The sequence below is a fragment of the Macaca mulatta genome, chromosome X, assembly GCF_049350105.2.
Source record: "Macaca mulatta isolate MMU2019108-1 chromosome X, T2T-MMU8v2.0, whole genome shotgun sequence".
Lineage (NCBI taxonomy): Eukaryota > Metazoa > Chordata > Mammalia > Primates > Cercopithecidae > Macaca > Macaca mulatta.
In genome coordinates this window covers 47920483-47945349 of record NC_133426.1, presented here as the reverse complement: position 1 = coordinate 47945349, position 24867 = coordinate 47920483, and the positions used below count along the sequence as shown (strand labels likewise).

General features: G+C 36.6%; 1 protein-coding gene across 13 annotated transcripts in view; it reads right to left on the bottom strand.

Moving 5' to 3' along the window:
- Positions 1–2229: 2229 nt before the first annotated feature.
- The window catches only part of ZNF81 (zinc finger protein 81), a 92617-nt gene continuing 69979 nt past the window's right edge, over positions 2230–24867 (bottom strand). For 9 of the 13 annotated variants that reach the window (XM_077988631.1, XM_077988629.1, XM_077988630.1 and 6 more), the window contains one exon: positions 8305–12938. In XM_077988631.1, coding sequence (XP_077844757.1) covers positions 11230–12938 — 1709 coding nt within the window. In that variant the 3' untranslated portion in view covers positions 8305–11229. Of the gene's footprint in view, positions 12939–24867 lie in introns of all 13 variants that reach the window. The other 4 variants (XM_077988634.1, XM_077988633.1, XM_077988637.1 and 1 more) reach the window with 3 other exon arrangements.

The following is a 24867-nucleotide window of genomic DNA, read 5'->3' as shown; positions in this document are numbered from 1 at the left end:
TATATACACTCTGACCACTTCTATTCAACATTATAGTGTAGGTTTTAGTCAATGCAATAAGACCAAAAAAGAAAGAGCGCCTATAATGGAAAGGGAGAAGTGAAACTATCACACTTCACAGATGACACGATTGTCTGTGTAGAAAAGCTTACAGGATCTACAAAATTACTAGAAATAATAAGTGAGTTTAGCAAGGTTATCGTATACAGGATCAACACATAAAAGTGAATTATATTTCTATGTACTAGCAAAGAAATAGTGGAAATTGAAATTAAAAATAACTAGTATCATTCAAAATAGCATAGATATGAATTATTTAGAGATGAATTTGACAAGATATGTCTAAGGCTTGTATACTTGAAAACTACAAAGAACTTCTTTTTTGTTGTTGTTGTTTTTGAGACGGAGTCTCGTTCTGTCGCCCAGGCTTGAGTGCAGCTGCGCAATCTCGGCTCACTGCAAGCTCCGCCTCACCAGTTCACACCATTCTGCCTCAGCCTCCTGAGTAGCTGGGGCTACAGGCGCCCGCCACAACGCCTGGCTATTTTTTTGTATTTTTAGTAGAGATGGGGTTTCACCATGCTAGTTAGGGTGGTCTGAATCTCAATCTCCTGACCTCGTGATCCGCCCACCTCAGCCTCCCAAAGTGCTGGGATTACAGGCATGAGCCACCGCGCCCAGCCACCACAAAGCACTTCTAAGAAAAATTAAAGATCTAAATAAATGGAACCATATATCCTGTTTATGGATATGAAAACAATGTAATTAAGATGTCAATTCTCTCCATATAGATCTATGAATTCAGTTCAATCTCAAAATCCCAGCAGGCTTTTAATAGTAACTGACAAGTTGATTCTAAAATTTATATGGAGGCCGGGCGCGGTGGCTCACGCCTGTAATCCCAGCACTTTGGGAGGCCGAGGCGGGCGGATCACAAGGTCAGGAGATCGAGACCACGGTGAAACCCCGTCTCTACTAAAAATACAAAAAATTAGCCGGGCGCGGTTGTGGGCGCCTGTAGTCCCAGCTACTCGGGAGGCTGAGGCAGGAGAATGGCGTGAACCCGGGAGGCGGAGCTTGCAGTGAGCCGAGATCGCGCCACTGCACTCCAGCCTGGGCTGGGCGACAGAGCGAGACTCCGTCTCAAAAAAAAAAAATAAATAAAATAAAATAAAATAAAATAAAATAAAATAAAATTTATATGGAAATTCAAAGAAAAACCAGAATAGCCAAAACATCTGTGAAAAAGGGGAATAAAGTTAGAGGATTTACATGATCTGACTTCAAGACTTATGAAGCTACAGAAAAGAGTAATGCTACAGTAATACAGAAGCTACAGTAATGGTGTAAGTACTGGCAGTAGTGGTACTGGCATAATAGAAAACTAAAACAGAAATAGAACCAACCAATTAATTTTTTAATAAAAATATCAAGGCAATCCAATGCATTATCATTTTCAACAAATGGTTCTGGAACAACTGGACAGCCATATGCAAAACAAAATCAACCTAAATCCTTATCTTTGGAAAGGATTTACATCATATACAAAATTAAATAAAAATGGATTAGGTAACCAAATATAAGAGCCAATATTTTAAAACTTCTAGAAGAAGGCATAAGATAAATCCTTTTTAAAACTTTTATCTTAATGACCTTGAGCTTTGCAAAAATTTCTTAACCATGACCAAAAAAGCATGAACTATAAAAGGAAACAAAAATGAATTGGACTTGTTAACATTAAAAACTTTTGGTCTTATGTTATTTAAATGTAAAGGCAAACCTAGAAGAAACTGTTTGCAAAATATACATCCAACAAAGAACATATACCTAGGATATATAAAGAACACTTACAACTCAATAATAAGACAAATAACTGAGTTTACAAATGGGCAAAATATTTAAAAAGATACATCAACCAAGATGGTATACAGATGGTAAATAAACACAAGAAAAGATGCTCGACAGCATTACTTATTAGGGAAGTGTCACTTAAAACCACAGTGAAATACCACCACACCCCCATTAAATGACTAAAATTAAAAATAATAATCATACCCAATGAAGCAACTGTAGCACTTACATACTGTTGGTAAAAATGTAACATAGTACAACCACTTTGGAAAGCAGTTTGACAATTTCTTAAATAATTAAGTATATACCTACCATATGACTAAGCCATTCACTCCTAGGCATTTACTCAAGAGAAATGAAAACTATGTCCACACAGACTTGTAAACAAATGTTCACATCAGTTTTATTTGTAATAGCCAAAAGCTAGAAATATAAATTTCCATCAAAACATGAATGGATAAACAAATTCTGATATGTCCATATAATGAAGTAACACTTAGCAATAAAAAGGAATGAACATAGACGCATATAACAACATGAATGAATCTCAAACTAATTATGCTGAATGGAAGGAGCCAAACAAGAGTGCTTATAGTATTATTCCATGTGTATAAAATTGTAGGAAATGCAAACTAATCTATAACAATAGAAAATAAATCCGTGATTACCTGTGGATGCGGGAAGGATGTGGGGAAAGAGGACTGGATGACAAAAAGGCATAAGGAAACTTTTTTGGGGTGATGGATATGTTCATTATTTGTATTGTAGTGATGGTTGGAAAGGTGCACACATGTCAAAACTCATCAAATTGTACACTTTAAACAAGTTCCACTTATTGTATGCGAATTCTACCTCATTAAAACTGTAAAATATGTTTTGGGGACAATGGGAGAAATTTGGAAATGGACTAGATATATCATAGAGTTAGACTGATGATGATATTCCAGGTATGTGCGAGAATGTCCTTATTTTTAGGAGATGAATGCTCAATTATTTATGGATATGTTATATCTATAACTTACCACTGATATTTCAGGAAAAATTACATATAAATTGTTAAATCTAGATGGATGTTATATAGGTTGTACTGTGTTTTCAATATTTCTACATGATTGAAAATATACATAATTAAGATGTGGGGGAAATAATGTTACATTGTTTTATTGTCTGTCCTCTTCTTTGGGCATATATATATAATCTTTATTAACCTGAAATGCAACCAAATCTTCTCTGGGAAAATCTCCAGGGAGGGAGACATTCTCTATCTTTACTATCCTGGAATGTAAATAAATCTGAGCAAATTGCTTGTTAATGTCTAAACATGAAGAACATGAGATTCAAGGAGAATTGTCTCTGAAGAGAAGGCTAGAGTCAATCACACAAAACTGAAAAGAATAATGATGTGAAATGAATGTTGATTGGCAGAAAATGAATGTAGAAGATGGCAAAGACATCTTACATATGCATAATTGATGTCCCTGAAGAAGAGAAGAAATGGATCGGAAAAAAAATGTTAAGCAAAATAAAACTTCCCTGAAATGAATGATTGGAATGGCTCACTATAACTTAGGTAAAATTAATACACAAAGATCAGGACCAAAGCATATGCTTCCATAGATCCTTAACTTCAAGAATAAAAAAAGAATCATAGGGCAGAAAGGCACATTATGTACAAGAAAAAAGAGAGCAAGTTTGTCTAAGACTTCTCAATAATATCACTCAATTTTAGAAGAGCAGCATCTACCAAATTCTCAGGCAAAGAAAGTATAAATATGTCAATCAGGGAAGCATAATAACTATGAGTATTATGGAATAAGGGATTCATGCAAAATTTATAGAAGTAGCTGGGGAAGGTTTAGAAGTGGGAGTTAGAAGACTAGAGAAATCACTAAACCAGCCCTTTTGAGATATTAGCATAGGTGGATAAATCAGAGCTTCCAGGAAAATCTGAAAAGCCAGGCACATCTAGCTGCTGATGTGCGACTGCCAAGAGAAGCTGATGGAGAAGTCCATTAGAAGCCTTTGTGAGCCTGCAGCCAAGCATCTAGTGGTAGACCTGGGGCTACTGTTGGTCAGCAGGGCTGGAAGATGGAAAGAAGGGCTGGATATAGAGTGGAAGATAGGAAAAATTGGAACCTGCTGGGTACCTCTGCATCTGTCCTTCACTGTCTCTAATCTCAAAGACTTTCACAGCAATAGTTGCTCCTTCCCTTTGACCTTCCAAATCTCATGTAATTTCTACTTTAGCCAACTCTCATTTCTCAGTATAACCCAAACGACAGTGTAATCTAGTCCAACAGCTTGATATTTTTCTATGAGAAAAATTGCTTTATGGTGAAGTAACACTACCTGAATTCAGAAATTCCTCTGAGTTTGCTCAATTGCTTTGTTTACTTCCAAAATAGCATTCATCAAAGCCAACAACCTGTGTGTCACAAAATCAAGAACCAATTTTCCCATCCTCATATGAATTGACATCCAATTTGGACAAGTCCTCCATTAAAACACTGTTTCTATGAGCCCCTTGCTCACCTGGTATGTTTTTACCTCTCTAGCTGCTCCTTCTCATTATCTTCTATAGATACATCCTTCTCAACCCAAAGCACAAGCTTCGGTCTTACGCCTGCTTTTCCTGTTACTCCCTACATTTTCTTTATTTGGATGACACTAAGATGCCGGAAACAAGCTCTCAAATCCCACCTCAATGTCCCAAACACACAGAGTTGTAGGGGGACCTATGCGAGCTCAGGAAGTGAGGTGTATCTAATACCCATTAAGAAATTCTCTCCATGCATAGTTCTAAGAGCTCTACACAATATGCATTAACTTCTTGTTAATGAACTGTGTACCTGCAAAAAAAGATACGTGGAAATCCTAATCCCCAGAACCTCAGAATATAACTTTATTTGGAAATAGAGTACAGAGGTAATTAAGTTAAAATGGGGCCATTAAAGTGAACTCCAATCCCATATAACTAGTGTCCTTATGAAAGGGGAAATTTGGAAACAGAGCCGGACACGCAGAGGGAACATGATGTGAAGAAACACAGGGAGAAAACAGCCATCTGATAGGAATAATGCATCTATAAGCCAAATAACACCTGAGGCTCTCAAAAGCTAGGAGAGAGGCATGAAACAGTTCCTTCCCTAGCACCTTCAGAGGGAGCATGGCCCTGCTGACACCATGATTCAGATCTCCAGTCTCAAGAACTATGAGACAATTTCTGCTGTTTTAGGCTGCCCAATTGTGGTACTTTGTTATAGCAGGCCTAGGAAAGAAATATGCTTCTTAGTCAAATCTATGGTAGGTGCTAGTGTGTACATCTTTTATAGATGAAAATCATCAGGACAGAGAAGTTAACTAACCTTCCCAACGTCACATAAGCTAGTAAATTGGTAGAGTGAGGATTGAAACCCTGGCAGATGGCTTCCTGAGCCTATCTACCTAACCACTATGCAAACTATCTTTTAATATTTTTAACAGCATTGTTCCCAGTGACTAAAAAGGGTTGCAAATGGGAGTGAATAAGTTTTAACAATGCAAATAGTTTAATACATTACTGTATATCCACCCCATAAACTATCATGCAACCGTTCAAAAGAAATATTGTTGAAGAATAATAAAGCAAGCTGCAGAGATGGTTGTATGTTATGATCTGATTTTTGAAAATCAAAGGAAACAATCCTTATATAACTTCTGATTACAGGCATGGGAACATATGTATGTCTACATATGATTATGAGCACAGAGCAGAGATTAAAACATGAAAGTGAAGTGTTCACAGTAGTTTATTAGTATTGGTTTTCTGTTAGGGAAGAATAGTGGAGGAAGAAATGCAATAAATAATGAATGTATCAGTTAGCTTTTTGCTGGGTTGTTATCATGCCACCCAAAACTTACTGACTTAAAACAATTAAACGTTTTAATCCATTATTCTGGTAGTTGTTTGGGATGGCTGGGACGAATGGCAGAACCTTCCTAATCTGGGCCAGTGTATTATTAACCTACTACTGTGTAACAAATTACTTAAAATTTAGCAGCTTAAAACATTTATTATCTTGCAGTTTCTGTGGGTCAAGAATTCAAGTGTGGCTCAAAAGATGCCTCTGGCTGAAGGTCTCTCATGAATCAAGCTATCTAGCTTACAGTCAAGCTATCTGGCTGTGGTCCTCATCTAAAGGCTCAAGTAGGGGAGGATATGCTTCAAAGTTCACACATGTGGGCCTTTCCACAGGGCTATCTCATGATGTAGCAGCAGTTTCCCCTATGATGAGCCATCTGAGAGAGTAACCAAGCACCCAAAATGGAAGCCACAGTCTTTTTGTAACTAATCTTGGGTATGACATCCCATTACCTCTGCCTCATTCTATTCACTAGAACCAAGACACTAATTCCAGTCCAAACTCAAGAGGAGGGGATTATATAAGAGTGTGAATACCAGGAGGTGGGGATCATTCAGGGTCATCTCAGAGACTGCCAGCCAAAGTTGCCTTGACCAAGACTGGATGCCTAGGGTAGCTTCATTCACATGTCCGGCATTTGAAAATCTGGTTGGTGTAGGGTATCTCAACTGGGATGGCTGGTCTTTGCTCCATTACTGCTCCATGTGATCTCTCTCATTTTCCAACAGTATAGTTCCGGCTTTTCCACACATGGGCTCAGGATTCCAAAGAGCTGCAAAAGAGGGCAAGCCTCATTGTGCAGGCACTTCTCAAGTCTCTGCTTGTATCATATTTGTTAATGTCCTATTGGCCAACAAAATAGCCAAGCCCAGGTGCAGGGGTTGAAGAAATAGATTCTACCTCTTGATGGGCAAAGTGGCAAAGTCACACTGAAAAGGGGCATATATTCGGATAGTAGGAGACAATGGAGACTGTCCAGACTTCTAGTTTCTGCCTAGCATGTAGACATCCGGAAAGAACACTGCTCCCATCTCTATAACAAGAATAAAGCTGGGTAATCTGCAAAAACATAAGTTTTCTTGAACCCATCAGAGAGCTAAGATTACAGAGCAACCAACTAGCTTGAAATATAATAAAAGACAAGTGCCTCTCCTCGGTCATCTGTGGTACAGCAGGAAGGAAGATGAGGCCACTATATAAGCAGTAAGAATTCAACAAGAATTTTTAATGAATTGCTAAAGGCTGAGTGCGGGAGACTCATGAGAGCTGTAGACCTAAGGGTAGTTGGTCTCTACTTGCAGGCACTTCTCCATAGACATCCACTGAGTGCTCTCAAGAAACACGGGGGCAAGGAAGAAGACTGGAGAAAGTCTACCTCCATGGGGTAGGCCTGCAAGGGGGCTGCTGCTAATATAGAAATGGCACAAAGCTCCAGTGGAACCCTACTCCCCTACAGAACAAAATCCTTAAGCCACTAAAAGAAGTGCAGCAAACCCTGTTGCCCTCAGGACACAGGTGAAGATTCACTGTGACTAGAGCGAGGGAAATGGAAAAAAAAAATTCTACCCATGATAAAAAGGCAGGATATCATCCTGGGCCCAGATGATTAAAGGCCTTCTACCAGTGGAAGAGGGCAGGATCACTAAAATATCCCACCCTCAAGACCCAGGGATTCGGGGCCTGACAAAAACCAAGGCTGGCCCAGGAAAACCCCTGCCCCCAACTCACCAGGTCAGCAAGAACCAAGTAATAACAGTTGTCTACTACTAACGTAGAGGCAATAACATGGAGCGAGACCCTCCCTGAGATGCAGGCACACAGGAAAGGCCTACAGGCCTAAAGGCAAGTGTGGTCTGGGAAAAATAAAAATTCTCTGGGCAAACCAGTGCCTACCTCAAGCATAAGATAACATTAGAGGAATTTTAAGTCTATGGTACAGCAAAGGTAACACTGGCAACAAAGAAACACAAACTCAGCCCAACTCCTGATTAGATGGATTCAATCTCCCCATGCTAATGGCCTATCAAAAGGGCAACCATGGCTATTTCCAGGAATAACTACTGTTTACCTCAGTTTCTACTATCCTACATACAACATCTGACATTCAGCCAAAAATTATTAGATGCAAAAGAGCAAGAGAAGACAACTCACCATCAAGAGACAAAGCAATCAATAGACCTAGACTCAGTTGACCTAGTAGTTGGAACTATCAGACAGGGAGTTTAAAATAACTGATTAATATGTTAGAGGATATTATGGGCTGAGTGTGTGCATCCTCCCCAAAATTCATATGTTAAAATCCTAATCCTCAATGTGATGGTATTAGGAGGTGAATGAAGCCTTTGGGAGGTAATTAGGTAATGTGGGTGGAGACCTCATAAATGGGATTGGTGCCCTTATAAAAGGGATCCCAAAGAGTTCTCTAGCTGTAGACATGGGAAAATACAAGGAGAAGTCAGCAGTTTGCAACCTTGAAGAGGGCCGTCACCAAGACCTAACCATGCTAGATTCTGATCTCAGACTTCCAGGCTCCAGAACTGTGAGGAATAAATTTCTGTTGTTTATAAGCCACCAAGTCTATGGTGCTTTATTATAGCAGCTCAAACTGACTAAGACAAAGGATATAGTGGAAAACATGAACATGCATGAAAAGATGGGGAATTTTGGCAGATATATGAAAACTGTAAGAATCAAATGGAAATATTAGAAATAAAAATAAAACATAACTGAGTTGAAGAATGCCTTCAATGGGCTTATCAGTAGACTTGACAGAGCCAGGGTAAGGGAAAAAACATCAGTGGATTTGAAGATAGATCAACAGAAATTATCCTAACTGAAACACAAAGAGAAATGAAGACTGAAGAAGGATACATATATAGGGATGAAGATATCTGTAGCATTTTTCTACCTAACACAGTGTGTCTTCTGGTCACAAATTATTCACATTACCACCCCATGCAAAATATGTTCACCCCTATTCCAGGACCTCCAAATTTCTCATCCAAAATTGTGGCATCAAGTTCCAATCCAGGATCTCAAGTCTTCTGTAACAGGTTCAGTTGTGGCTGAGGTTCCTTGGGTACAGTTTTTCAGTTTCTTGATCCAGATACCTGTGAGCTAAATGACAAGTTATATGTCCCCCAACACACACCCAATATATACAATGGTGAGATAGGTACAGGATAACTATAATAGACACTCCCATTCAAAAAGAGGAAGACCAAGAGGCACATATCAGTCACTGTTCCATAACAATTCTGAAATCCCACAGAGCAAATGTTGTCAGTTCCCTTGGCTCCAGGGGCAGATAATGTTTCTTGATTAGGGCACAGTTCTCCCTGGGATGGCTCCCCAGTCCATTTTAATATATTGTTCTTGGGTCTTCCCTCTGAGATGTCCTTCATTTTCCATAAGAAATGGACCATGTTTGCATCTGAGTAACTTTCTCAGCTTGTATCCTATTCATAGAAGTTAGGGAGGGGAATCCAGAGGCCACTTTTCATTTTGAACTGTTGCAGTCCCTGGAAGTCCAACCTGGAGGTGGTTTTACTAGTAAAACTCTATTAAAAACTTTGTGAGTTTCCTATGAATCTGGTTTGGATCTACTCCTTTTCCCAAATGCCACATCAGCAATTCTTTTTAAGATAGGTCTCTCTCCACTTTGAGCAGTATGTCAGGCTTCTATGGGACAATGTCATGATTTTTAGAAGCCCTTAAATTTAGCTGAGATGGTCTCCTAAGCACCAATTGAACTATTTCACACATTGTAATAAAGAGTCTTACAGATACAACCATGATTTGATCTTTACCCTGAGGCTATTATCTACCTTGAGAATATTTAGATAGCTGGAGAAACTAGCGATGTGAAACCGTTATTTTTCAACCCAGCAATCCTTGGCTTTTCCGTATTCTGAATTCTGCTTGCCAAAGAAACAGTTATTTCTTTAGTTCATTTCTCTCTTTCTGTATCTTACCATATGCAGCTAAAAGAAGCAAGCTGATACTTCCCATATTCTGCTGCAAATCTCCTTAGCCAGATCCATAAGTTCGTTTGGTCCATTCTCTATCTTCCCACAGAGTATGGTGATAACTGTTTTTCTATATTTTTCCCTACTAAATAACATGGGTTGTCACCTATCCAACCTTTGTTATTTGAGGAAAAACAGTTTTCCTCACTGTTTTTCCAGTTTCTACCTGCCACTCAGACCCAAAGCCAATGCCACATGTCACGTTTTGGTCCACTATGCCCCCTCCCCCAAACATATACTTTCAAATATTACTTAGCATTTTCTGTACAACAAACTACCCCCAAAACTTATGTTGCTTAAAACTATACTCATTTTATTTATCTCACAATTCTGTAAATTGGCTGGAATAACTGGTATGGCTCTTCTGGGCTAGGCTGGCTCAGCTGGAACTAGAGGTCTTGGAAAACCTCACTCCCAATTCTGACAATTGGCAGGCTACTTGGTCTAAGGGGCCTCAGCCAGGCTGGCTCACCACTGCTCCATGTGGTGGTTCCTCACCCCCCAGTAGGGCAATTTGAGATTTTTCAAGTTTGGAAAGAGCAGCAAGAGAGGGTAAGCTTCAAGGCAGGCTTTGCACACTTCTCAAGCTTCTTATTGATTCTCTTTGCTAATTTCCATTGGCCAAAGAAAGTCACATGGCTAAGTTCAAAGTCAAGTAATAGATAAAGAGACGCTACTTGGGATGGGAGGAATCTGTGGCTACTTTGCATTGTACCACAATGAAAACAAACAAGAATACTAAGTCATGGAAACGAGTACAAATGATAGGATTATATTTGTGTATCCCTATAAAATTATATCTGCAGATGTATATATATATATAAAACCAAAGTGACTTTTAAATTGTGGATTCACTTGATAGAAATATTCAGTAAGAAACATATTTGATAGACATATTCAATAAGAAACATTTGATGGACATAAATATGTCCATCATAATTTATGATGGACATAAATTTGAAAAAAAATTTAATATTCCTCCTGTTATGCACTGTGTTCTGCCACAAACACCCTATAGAACTGACAGTAGGTCTAATCAGTTATATTATTTTGCTGCACTACCTTTCATTTTGTTATCACTTTAAATTGCTTAATATAACACAGTAAATATGACCATCATTTACATAATTTTGCATTATCCTTCCTATAAATAATTTGGTAACAATTTGACTTATAATACTTTCTATAGGAAGGCTTTTCCTGACAACGTTTTTCTCAGTATGACTTCTACTATATTTCATGAGGCTGTGCAAATTCTCTCTCCGTCAATGCATTTTTAAGAGAGTTTCTTCTGAATAATTTTTTCCATCTGAAGTTAGATAGCCTGACGCTTTTCCTTATACAACATATTCATATAGGATCTGTCTTGGATGAATTTTGTAATATATAGTTAGACCTGACCTTTGTCAGCCTTATAAGGCTCTCATTTTCAAGAAACAGGATTACTTTCATGTATGAATATTGCGATGCATACTGAGAACTGATTTCTGGGTGAAGCCCTTTCCACAGTCACTGCATTTATACGGTTTATCTCCAGTATGAATTGTCTGATGTTTATTGAAATTTGACCTATCAGTGAAGGCTTTCCCACATTCTGCACATATATATGGTTTCTCCCCTGTGTGAATTCGTTGGTGTACTTTGAGATGTGGTTTCTTGGAGAAGGATTTCTCACAGTCAGGACATTTATAAGGCTTCTCTGTAGTATGAATTCTCTGATGTGTAATCAGCTCTGACTTCTGGATGAAGGCCCTCCCACAATCAGCACAAACATAGGGTTTCTCTCCAGTGTGAATGGTCTGGTGTTTATTGAAATTTGACCTGTCGGTGAAGGCCTTCCCACATTCAGCACATATATAAGACTTTTCTCCAGTATGAGACTTCTGGTGAGTATTGAGATTTGACCTGTTGGTGAAAGCCTTCCCACATTCAGTGCATATATAGGGTTTCTCTCCTGTGTGAATTCGCTTATGCATCTGGAGTTGTGACTTAGAAGGGAAAGATTTCCCACAGTCACTGCATTCATAAGGCTTCTCTCCAGTATGAATTCTTTGATGTGCAATCAAGTGTGCCTTCTGGATGAAGGCCTGCCCACATTGAGTACAGATATAGGACCTCTCTCCTGTATGAATTCTCTGATGCATCCTGAGTGTTGATTTTTGGGTAAAGGCTTTCCCACACTCACTGCATTTGTGATGTCTCTCTCCAGTGTGAATTTTCTGATGTATATTGAGGGCTGAGTTCAGGGAGAAGCCTTTACCACATTCACCGCATTCAAAGAGTTTTTCTCCAGTATGAGTTGTCTGATGCCTGAGTAGAGATGACACCTGGAAAAATGATTTCCCACATTCATTGCATTTATAGGGTTTCTCTCTAGTATGAGTTTTCTCATGCATAATTAATTCTGAATTCTGGATGAAGGCCTTCCCACATTTAGTACATATGTAGAGTTTTTCATCTCTATGAACTCTCAGATATATACTGAGTAGTGGCTTCTGTGTAAAAACATTTACACATTTGCTAAGCTCATGAGGTTTTTCCACAGTATGAATTTTCTGAGGAGCAAAGAAGTCTGACCTCTGGGTGAAGATCTTCTCAAATTCAGTACATGTGTTTGCTTTCTCTCCAATGGGAAATTTCACATTTTGACTGAGTGAGCGTTTGAGGCTGAGGACTTTTCCACATTGATTACGTTCACAGAACTTCACTCCTGTATGTGTATTTTCGTGGTGATTATAAGAAGAGCTCTGGGTGAAAACCTGACCATGCCCAATAGTTTTATCCAGGTTCTTTGCTGCATTGCTTTTATTATGAATATGTAAGTCTAAATTATGCTTAAAACTCTTCCCAAATGAATCACGTTTATGGGGTCTTTTCTGTGAAAGAATGAGGTTTGGGCTTGGATGAACAAATTTTCCAATGTCTTTATATTCATAATCCCACTCTGTATTCAATATTTTCTTATTGAGGAAAGAGGTGTGACTCAGAAGTTTGTTTTGTTTTTCCTGACATCTCTTTATCTGTTCAGCATCTTGCCACAATTCTTCTAAAATGGAGTATAATGAATCATCTCTTGTATCTTCACCCTCCATTTCACTATGAAGTGTAGATTTTCCAGAAATTCTTTTCTGGGAAGGCTTAATTCCAAATTTCCCATCTAAAAAGAGAAAGAAAAAGTAAAATTGACACAAACAATAGACCACAAGAGATTAAAAGGTACACATAAGCTAATACAAGCTGAACACATGGAAATCAGTAAATCTCATGATGACAATGATGACAGGAAATACATATATAGCACTTTTATGTGCCAAACTCTTACATGACACAACATTCCAGGCACCGTTCTAAGAAATATATGCAGTCACACATTGCTTGACAACAGGGATACTGTCTGAGAAAGCTGTCATTAGGCGATTTCGTTGTTGTGCAAACATCATAGAGTATATAGTACTTATAAAAACCCAGATGGTATAACCTACTACACATCTAGGCTATATGGTATAGAATATTGCTCCTAGGCTACAAACCCATATAGCATGTGACTGTACTGACTACTGCAGGCAACTATAATACAATAGTAAGTATTTGTATGTTTAAACATATCTAAACATAGAAAAGGTAATGCATTGCACTACAATGCAGCAATGGCCGTGATGTAACTAGGTGATAGGCGTTTTTCAATTTCATTACAATCTTAAGGCACTCAATATCATTATGTGGTCCATGACTGTACATATGAACTCATTTAATCCTTTCAGAGGTCCTGTGAGGTATCTACTACTACTATCCACCTTCTGTAGATAAGAAAAGTGAAGCTCATGACAGTTACATAATTTGCCATACAACATGGTTATTAAGAGTTGGAGGCTGGCGTTCAACATAAGCAGTCTAGTTCTATTTTGGTAGGAAGCTTGGCTATTAGGTAGGGTGGACAGAAGATTGATAATACAAAAGTTTTCAGGAGAAAGACCTAGGAGGGCCTACGCTTGGAGTTTAAGTACTCATTAGCTTTCAATTCTAAATCCTCATTAATTTTGCTTATCAGTAAAAATACAAAATTCATGTGATAAAAATAATTTATTCATGTCTATAAAAATATTGTAGTCATAGCCATCCTAACCTATACAAACAATAAATAGATGTCTACACTCCAACTCTCCATCCAGGTATAATTGTTTTCTTGGACCTACATTATATATATATAACAAAAAATAGCAGAGAAGACAAGTCATCTGTGGTAGAGACTGAAAGCTATCCACTAGAATCTGTTCCCCCATTCTTTTGCATTTAACAGAGTAGCATCCAGGCATACGGATGCCCAGTCATAGAGCATTTCTCAGTCTCCTTTGAAATTAGTGTGGCCATGTGACAACGTTCTCATCAAGAGAATGTGAGAGAAAATGACGGTGCCACTTTCAGATGGGAGCATTGAGACCACAGGCATGTTTTCTCCACACCCACTTCTACTTTCTTGCTTACTAAAACCTGGACTTGGCAGAAACACAGAGTCAAGCACGCAGATCCCACAAAAATCCTAAGAGATGGTGGAGTAATGTGTGTTGGAAGGAGATTGGATTCCTGAACAATCATGAGCAATGAGGTTTCCTATAAGAGGGAAATGCAATTCTTTACTATTTTAGTCACTATATTTGACAATCTATTGCTACAAGTTAGCGTTAGCATAATTCAGACATTATTCTTGCCCAGGGTAGGAATTACAGATGTTTCCATTCCTAGTACAGTACATGAGACATATTAGATTATTGATAAATAATTTTAACATGAATAAATTATACCACTGGCTTTTTCAGTAAGAGATTTTTAGATACTGAGAATGCTCTGAGTCATCAAACCCACTTGTCCCCCTTTAGTCGATTTGATACTGTACTTCAGACACATGTCCCATCCAAAATCTCATCTACCTATTCTTAGGTTGCATTTGTATTCTCACACATCTGGATTTAATTTATTCTGGAAATACTAAGCACTGGATTCCTAGGCATGGTTTTAGAAGCAATTCTACTTTTTACTTTATTTAAATTATAAATCCCTTGCTGTACCAGACAATTATTTATTACATCACTAGTACCAATGTTCATCGTAAAAAATTTGTTCCTGCAATAAATAGCTTCTCTATACCTCTCCTGAGCACCCGATTCTATGAACAGTACATAAATGAAGAGTCATCAGTCTAGAAAAAAGAGCTGCTCATGCGAGCTTACATTCTACTTGTCACACACAAAGATGCCTCAAAAAAGAGTGCAGTTTATTTTCAAATCAGCTTAGCATTTTCTTTTGTGCCATTAAAAAAGGTATGTGTGCTTCATAAAGCAGTTTAAGAATTTTTTACTTGGAAAATTAATCTAATCATATTGCTAGTAAATTTTTTTCTTCTGAATGTCAAAAGCAGGCACTCTCTATGCTACTCATTTTGCTAATCCTTGTAATAGACTCCTAATTATAACAGAAACACAATGTGTAAGAGGGTAAACTTTTAAATATTTGGTGCCATTGTGTTTACTTCCCAATAACAATCTTTGTTGAATTCCTCTCAGTAGAATTTTTTTTTTTAAATCCCTCTAAAACACAGCAAAATTCTATTCTTATCACCCACAAATTCAATTAGTTTATATTGGTAAGTATTTTCTTCATGCTTAGCATTTGAATAATGAAAATAAGATACAAGCTCCTATTTTCAGAGATTTTCAAAAATTACTGGGGGCAAAAGCATCTGGGACATGGGGAAACAGAAATGGGGAATAATAATAAATAATGGAGTAATAAATCTGGAGTATGTAAGGGCCTTTTTATGGAATAGATGAAAGCCTGAACACAAAAGAAAAATGTCTATTACCTGGACAGGCAGAGCACAAAATAATAAAAAGCCCAGATACACAGATACACTTCATATATGCCAGGCATTAAAAACAAGGCGAACGATTTGAAGTAAGCATAAATTAAGGAAACTGTACAGATAAAATTTTAAATTGGGAATAATGGTAATCTTATAGATGGCACTGAGAGAAAAGTTATTGGTTATGTGTTATATAATATGGAATAACTGTAAGATTACTTCATAAAGGTAATGACAAAGATAAATGCAATGTCTTAGGTAATGAAATCTATCAGTAGCATTTCAAAGATTAACTGGAAACAAGAATGGAATCTGCAGCTTCCATTTGGAACAGAATAATCCAAGCATAAGAAAATACAGACTTGTTTTGGAGTAATGTTACTGGAACTAAGATGAGAGGCGAATTAGTATTCTTTAAAAAAGAAAAAATAGGAATTGCAGAGTAATTAGTAAGAGAAGACAGCTAAGAGGGAAGAAACAAGAAACAGCAGAATCTGACAAAATTTGGAATGTGAGGATTCCTGATTTGGGTAATGATGAGGCCAATTCCTCCCATATTGAGGATGAATAAAGTAGACTATTCAATGGGAATTGTGTGGTATGCAGGTAAGTAAGTACTAGAGCACAATTATAATACAGCACCTAGTGGTGTCAACATGGAAGTCATCAGAATACAAATAAAAACCTTAAGTGTTCCAAATGGAAGACCCCTTTGAGTTAATTACTATTGGAACAGATATCTTGAAGACAGTAAATGGTACTCCTAACTAGTGCATCTTAGTGGGGGAAAAAAGCCTCTATGAAAAGTAAATGAGACAATTAGGTACAAATAAAGAAGGAAGAGAAAAAACTGTATGGTTAGAAAAGATAAAATAGGATCAAGCAATTAACAGAGGGGAAACCTAAATGGATAGCAGATAATAAAAGGGGGAAAAATAACACAATACCACTTTACATCCATTATATTGGCCACAAGATAAGAAATCTGAATGATGCTGAGTGTTGGCATAAATGTGGTAAAATAGGCACACTTGTGGATTGCACATATACTCCAATGATCAAGCAATACCAATTCTATATAAACATTCCTGAGGAATAATCTCATAGGCTAATTATTTTTTATTGAGGTATAATTTATATATAGTAAAGTGTAGATATTAACTGTAAAGCTCAATGAATGTATGCAAAGCTATATAGTATAGATCTTAGCTGTAAAGCTGAACTCCAGTACTCATATGTATACACCCATGTAACCAAAACTCAGATGAAAGTAGAAAACATTTTAATTATCCCAGAAAATTCCCTGGTGGCCCTTTCCCATCAATAATTGACTCTCTGAGGTAACCATCATTTTGACCATAGATTGCCAATCACTTATCATCAATATTATCACAATCACAAATTAGTTTTGCTTGGCCTTGCTTGAACTTTATATAAATTGAATCACATAGCATATACCCATTTTCATGTCTGGCTTCTTTTGTTCAACAAATTTTTTGAGGTTCGCCCAAGTTCTGGTAACAGTAGTTCATTCTTTTCATTGTTGTATAGTATCACATTGTAAGAATGTAGCATAACGCTCATCTATTCTCCTACTGATGGACACTTGAGTGGTTTCAAATTTTCAGCAATTATGCTAAAGCTGGTATAAGCATTCTTGTACATTTCTTTTAGTGAATATATGTGCTCGTTTCTCTTAAATATATGCCTAGGAGCGGCACTACTGGGCCACAGAATTGTTATACATTTAGTGTAGGTAATGCCTATCTTCCAAAGTGGTTGAAATAATTTACACTCCTACCATCGATGAATGTGAATTCCAGTTGCTCTAAATACTCATCAACATTTGATAATTGTCAGTCTTAAATTTTAGCCCTTTTTTGTATGTATGTATGTGTGTAGGGCTGCCACATTGTGGTTTTAATTTACATTTCTCTGATGAGTAATGATCTTTAGTACCTTTTCATATATATAATGCCCATTTGAATACCTCTTTTTCCAAATGCCTGTGTCTTTTACCAATTTTTTTCTCTGTTGATTTGTGAGAGTTCTTTATATATTCTGAATATAAAGTCATTTGTCAAATATATGTATTGCAAATATCTTCTCCCAGCTTGTGGCTTCCCTATTAACTTTCTTAATGATATCTTTCAAAGAGTAATTCTTTATTCTAATATAGTTCAATTTACTATCAAATAAGATATGAAGTGTTCTCTCTTTTTTTCCTTCAAAAGAACATGAATAATATTGGTGTTATTTATTCTCTAAATGACCAGAGTTCACCAATGAAGCCATGTGGGTTGAGAGCTTTGTTTGTGGATAGGTTTTAAATTATAAGTTCAATTTCTTTAATACATAAAAATACTACTATGATTTTGACCTTTTTTCTTGTGACATTTCTTGTAATTTCTGTTTTTCTAAGACTGTTCATTTCATTTTGGTTATCAAATTTTGGGGGATAAAGTTGGTCATAATATCTTCTTAGTATCCTTTTAAGGCCTATAAGATTTGTAATGATGTTTCTTTTCTCATTCATGGCATTGATAATCTGTGTTTTCTCTTTCTCCTCCTTGATTGATCGTGCTAAATTTATCAATTGTATTAATCTTTCAAAGAAGCAAATTTTGGCTTTGGTAGTTTTCACTTTTGCATGTCCTGAGGTGCAAACCTAGATGGCCAATTTTTAATCTTTTAAATTTTCTGGTAGAGATATACAAAATAAGAAACTTTCATCATAGTGCTTCAGTTTCATCTCACAAGTTTTTTTGTTTGGTTGGGTTTTTTTTGTTTTTTTTTTTGTTTTTGTTTTTGTTTTGAGATGGAGTCTCACTCTGTTGCCCAGCCTGGAATGCAGTGGTGCCATCTTGGCTCACTGCATCCTCTGCCTCCTGGGTTCAAGCAATTGTCCTGCCTCAGCCTCCCGAGTGGTTGGGATTACAGGCACCTGCCACCACGCCCAGCTAATTTTTGTATTTTTAGTAGAGATGGGGTTTGCCATGTTGGCCAGGCTGGTCTCAAACTCCTGACCTTAGGTGATCCACCTGTCTCAGCCTCCCAAAGTGCTGATTACAGGTGTGAGCCACTGTGCCCAGCCCCACAAATTCTGATGTATCATATTTTCACTATCATTTCACTCAATATATTTTCATTGTGATATCTTTTTTGACTTATGGGATATTTGGATGTGTGTTGCTTACTTTTCAAACATTTAGATATTTTTTAGTTGTTTTTCTGTTTAGAGTTTTAATTTAACAGTGGTTAGAGAACATACAGTCTATGACTTCAAACCTTTGAAATTTGATGCAAACAGCTTTATATCCCAAAATAGTCTATTCTGGTGAATGCACCATGTATACTTGAAAAGAATGTGTATTCTGTAGTTGTTGGATGTAGTAACCTATGTATGTCGATTACATCATATTGGTTTATCATGTTCTAGTCTTCTACCTCTTTAGAGATTTTGTGTGCTTGTTTCAACAGTTGGAAAAATAGGTATGTTAAAATCTCCAACTATGATTGTGCATTTTGTCTACTTCTCCTTTTAATACTTTTTTAAATACTCTTTTTAATACAATGTTTACTATATATTTTGAGGCTATGATATTAAGTACATAGAAAATTAGGTTTCTATATATATATATATTCCTGTTGAATTGAACTTTTATCAACTTCAGAGAGAGAGGGCACATTGGCAAAGATGTAAGACATTAAAGTGACAATACAATAAAAAAACTTATGCCAAAAAATTGACATCTTAGATGGAATACACAAACTCCTTGAAAGAACAAATTATTAAAACAAGAAGAAATTAAAAATCTGAATATTCCTATATTAAAGAAACTGAATTTGAAATTAAAGACAGTCCCACAAAGAAAACTTCAGATGGCCCAGATGAGTTCACTGGTGAATTTTATCACATATTTAACAAAAAGAAATTTAAAGTAATCTTATACAAAATCACAAGAGGCGTGAACACTGAAAAATTCTAGCAAATATAGCAAACTCTTTCAGAAAACAGAACAGGTATGAAATTTCCAAATTCATTTTATGAAGCTAGAATTAACATGATACCGAAATCAAAGATATAATATTATAAGGGAACCCCCCTCCCCGACACACACACACAAAACTAAAGACCAATGTCTCTCAAAGACATGGAAATTAAGATCCTTACCAAATATTAGCAAATCAAATCGAGAAATACATGAAAAGATAATACACCATGATGAAGTAAGGCTTATCTCAGGAATGTAAGTTTAATTTGACATCTAAAAATCAATAAAATTCACCATATTAATAGAACAAAATGCACTTTTCAAAAAATACATAAAAAGCATTTGGCATTTAGAAAATTCAACATCAATTCATGTTTAAGACTCTCATCAAACTAGGAATAGAAAGAAATTGTCACAAATTAATAAAGGGCATCTAAGAAAAATCACAGCTAATACACCTAATGGTGAAAGACTGAAAGTTTTTGCCTTCAGATTGGGAACAAGATAAAATAAAAATAAAGAGCATATAGACCAAAAAGAAAATGAATGACAGGCATGATAATGTTTGCAGAAAGTTTTATGGTATTTATTCACAAAAAGACCCACTAGAATTAATAAGCAAAATTTAGCAAAGTCTCGGAATACAAGGTCAATGTACAAGAATCGATGGTAAGAGTTCTACTTCCAGTATGGAGAAGTAAGCTTCTGAAAAAGACCCTTCTACAGATAGTAAATGTAACCTCTTGAAAAATAAACAAAAATAAAAAACCAAACAAAAGCAGGCAGATTTTGGAGGGGAGTCAAAAGTTAGAGGAAGTGACTAGCATGTAGTGAGTTCCCCCTTTCTCGGGTTTCCGTTGAGAGTAGCTGCACTCCTAGCAGCAATGTGGAGCAGCTAAAATTCTCATAAAAGCTTGTCATCCTTTTGCAAGAGGAATCAGGAAAAGGTGGTCTGGGTACCCAGGGCCACTAGAGATTAAGGGGGCAACTCCAAAAGAAAGAATCAAAAAAAGCAAATTCCTAATTCTGTGTATAAAATCTGCCTAAGTCTCTGGCTGACCCCTCAACCTTGCATGGGTAGAACAAACTGAAAGCAGGACTGAACTGCGACCTGAGTTGCCACTCGCCTTAGGTGAGACAGCATTTCCAGTGTCAATTTAACCTAGTTAATTGCCTGCTGTGACAAGAACACTGGCATTCTTCAGAACAATATAACAGAATACCATGTTACCATAACATTGATAATGTTCAGGACACGATCCAAAATTACTCAAAATATGATGGAGCCAAAAAATGTTCTTTTGATCACTCTCCAGCATCTTTAGTAGTTAGTTTTAAAAATATGTTTTCCAGCGTTAACAATTTTTGTCTGTCTGGCAGATTACTTCAATATAAACAATTCTATAATAGTAGAACTTGAGTTCATTTTTGTATAGGATGTGAAGTATGGGTCAAAGTATGAATTTTTCTCCCTAATACTGACATCCATTTGTTCCAGCACAATTTGAAAAGACTTTCATTTCTCCCTTCAAATTACATTGGCACCTTGGTCAAAAATCAGTTGTCTGTATATTAATGGGTCTATTTTTAGTCTCTCCCTTCTGTTCCATTTATATATTAGTCTGTCTTTACACCAATACCATACTGTCCAGGTTGCTATAGCTTTAAAGTAAATCTTAACATTCGGTAGTGTCAATCCTCCATACTTTTTCTTCTTCCTCAAGACTGTGTTGATCATTCTAGGTCTTTTGCATATCCATATACATTTTAAAATCTCTTTGTCAGTTTTAACCCCCCCAAATTACAATAATTGAATGAACAAGTAGACAAATTAGTAAGGCATTAGAAGATTTCAACAACATGGAACCAACCTGAGTTGTAGATTATAGAACAACATACCCATCAACAGCTGAACATACATTCTTTGCAGGGACACACAAAACATTCCCCTAGGTAGACCATATGCTGAAATCATAAAGGGTATGCTCTCAGACCACAACAGGATTAAATTGGACAACACAGAGGAAATAAACAAAATTCCTTGAAAAGTACAACTTACTATGTCTGGCAAAAGATGAAACAAAAAATCTGAATAGCCCTATGTCTATTTTAAAAATTGGGTTTGTCATTAAATCCTTCCTGTCAAGAAAACTCTAGGTCCAAATGGCTTTCTTGGTTAATTCCATGAAACATTAAAAGAAATAATAATCTCACACAAAGTATTTCAGAGAATAGAGAAGGGAACACTTCACAACTCATTTTAGTAGCCAGTATAACCATAATATCAAAACATGACAAAGACATTGAAAAAAAAGAAAACCATGAAGCAAATCACTCATGAAAAGGCAAACTTTTAAGTCAAATATCAGTAAGTAGAGTCCAACAATATATAATAAAGCTAATACATCATAATCAACTAATATTTATCTCAGAAATGCAAGGTTAATTCAACATTTAAAAATCAATGAATTCACCACAATTACAGAACAAAAAATGCTCATGTATTTGATATCACTCCAATAGATGCAGAAAAAGCATTTGACAAAATTCAACACTCAATCATGATTTAAAAAAAAAAAAAAACTATGAAACAAGCTAGGATTAGAAAGGAACTTACATAACCTGCTAAAGGGCAGGTACAGAAAATCTACAGCTAATATCATAATTAATGGTGAAAGACTGAAGTTTTTACCCACAATATCAGAACCAAGACAAACAACCTAACTCACCCCTTCCATTCAACATTGAACTGAAAGTCTTAGACAGTAAAAGAAGGAAAATAAATTAAAACATGAGCTTGGAAAGGAAGATGTAAAAGTGTCCCTATTTTTAGGTGATAATCATTACTTATATGAAAAACCCTGAGAAACTTAAAAGAAAACTAATAGGTAGATTTAGCAGTGCCTCAGGATACAAAGTTAATGCACGAAAATCAATCACTAGCAACTTATACTAGCAATAAACAATCTAAAAATAAAATTTAAAAAACTTTATATTAGCAATGAAAATCAAAAAATAAAACTAAAACAATGTCATGTAAAACAGAATAAAAAACATCGAGTACTTAGGGATAAACTTAATGAAGGATTCCTATGACCTCTATGCTGAAAACTATACAATTCTGCTAAATGAAATTAAAGATCTAAGTAACTGCAGAAATATGCCATGTTCATGGGTTAGAAGGCTCACTATTGTTAAGATGTCAGTTCTCCTAAAATTGATCTAGAGAGTCAACTGAACTCCAAACAAAATCCCAGTAGGCTTTTTTGTAAAAATTACAAACTGATTATAAAATGTATATGAAAATGCAAATGACCTAGAAGAGCAAAGTAATTTTTAAAAAGCAAAGTTGAAGAACTTATACTACCCGATTGAAGATTTGCTGTAAAAACTACAGTAATAAAGATAGTATGGGTTTGCTAAAAGGATAATGTATTAACTATATTTTCTTAGTTTCTGTACCCTTGATGTTCTGGCAACTGGGGCTTAACTGATCCTGGAGAGACTGCCCCCTCCCCGTGATAGCTAATTCTAGAGATTAGGAAATAACTTGAACTTGAGGATGCCTTTCATATGCAAAACAGCCAATACACAGCCCATATCCACAACTACCTCTTTTACTGAGCTTTCACAGGTTGAGCCACTATCCCCCTGCTCTAATCACTCCAGGGCCAGGTACCAAGCAACTGGGGACAGTCCCTATACCCTAGAGCCCAGTGGAATTATTCAAACTAGCCAATCTTAAATCTGCCTAGCCTTCTGGCCCTGCCTAGTCCATTCCTTCCCACAAAACCTAAATAAAGGCTCTGGCCCATGCTTTCCCCTCACTCCTTCTAGATCCCAACTGACCTTGGTGCTTCCACATGTGTAATATGTGTGGCCCTGTATGGCGTGGTATGCCTCCGCCTCTTGGGAACTGTAACAAACTATCTTTCCAGTGGCAGTTGTCTCCTAATCTGTTGGCTTCATGAAACCTAAATAATAATAAAACCTATCTTTTAAAGCAGACAGACAAAAAGATTAAAATTGAACAGAAAAGAGAGACCAGATACAGGCTCATACACATAAAGTGAACTGATTTTGATAAACATACCAAGGAAATTCAATAGGAAAAAGAAAGCCTCTTCAACAAATGTTTCTGGAACAATTAGATATCAGTATTGAAAAATGAATCACAGACCTAACTGAAAAAGTTACAATGATAAAACTTATAGAAGAAAGTATGAGAAAATCTTTGTGCCTTGTGGTAGGCAAAGATTTCTTTTTTCTTTTTTTTTTTTTTTTTGAGACGGAGTCTCACTCTGTCGCCCAGGCTGGAGTGCAGTGGCCGGATCTCGGCTCACTGCAAGCTCCACCTCACCGGTTTACGCCATTCTCCTGCCTCAGCCTCCTGAGTAGCTGGGACTACAGGCGCCCACCACCTCACCCGGCTAGTTTTTTTGTATTTTTAGTAGAGACGGGGTTTCACCGTGTTAGCCAGGATGGTCTTGATCTCCTGACCTCATGATCCGCCCGTCTCGGCCTCCCAAAGTGCTGGGATTACAGGCTTGAGCCACAGCGCCCAGCCAGATTTCTTAAACAGATCGCAAAAGGTACTAACAATAAAACAGATGATAAATTGGACTTCATCAAAATTAAAATGTTTGCTCTTTGATGGGCACCAAAAAGAAAATGAAATTTCAAGCCACAGATTGGAACAAAATATTAGCAATACATATAGCTGGTAAAGGAGTTGTATCCAGTAAATATATTAAAAATCACTAATAAGAAGACAAACAACCTGACTAAAAAATGAGAAACATATGAGTAGATATTTCACACCAAAAAATGTTTATGGTCAATAAGCACATAAAAAGATGCTTAACATCATTATTCTCATAAGATAAATGCAACTTTGAATGATAACATCCACTATAATATCAAAAATAAAAGAGTTTGATGATAACAAGTGTTGACGAGGATGTGGAGCAACAGGAATCTTTATGTATTGCTGCTGGGAATGTAAAATGGTACAGCCAATTTGGAATACAGTTTGACAATTTCTTACAAAGGTAAGTATACACTTACTATATGACCTAACAGTTCCAATCTTAGGTATCTACCCAAGAAAAATGTAAACGTATGTTCACACAAAGACAGACCAGAATGTTCACTGCAGCTTCATTCATAATAACCAAATATTAACCACCTATAGGTGTAGAGATTAACAAATAGTAATATATTCATTCCATGAA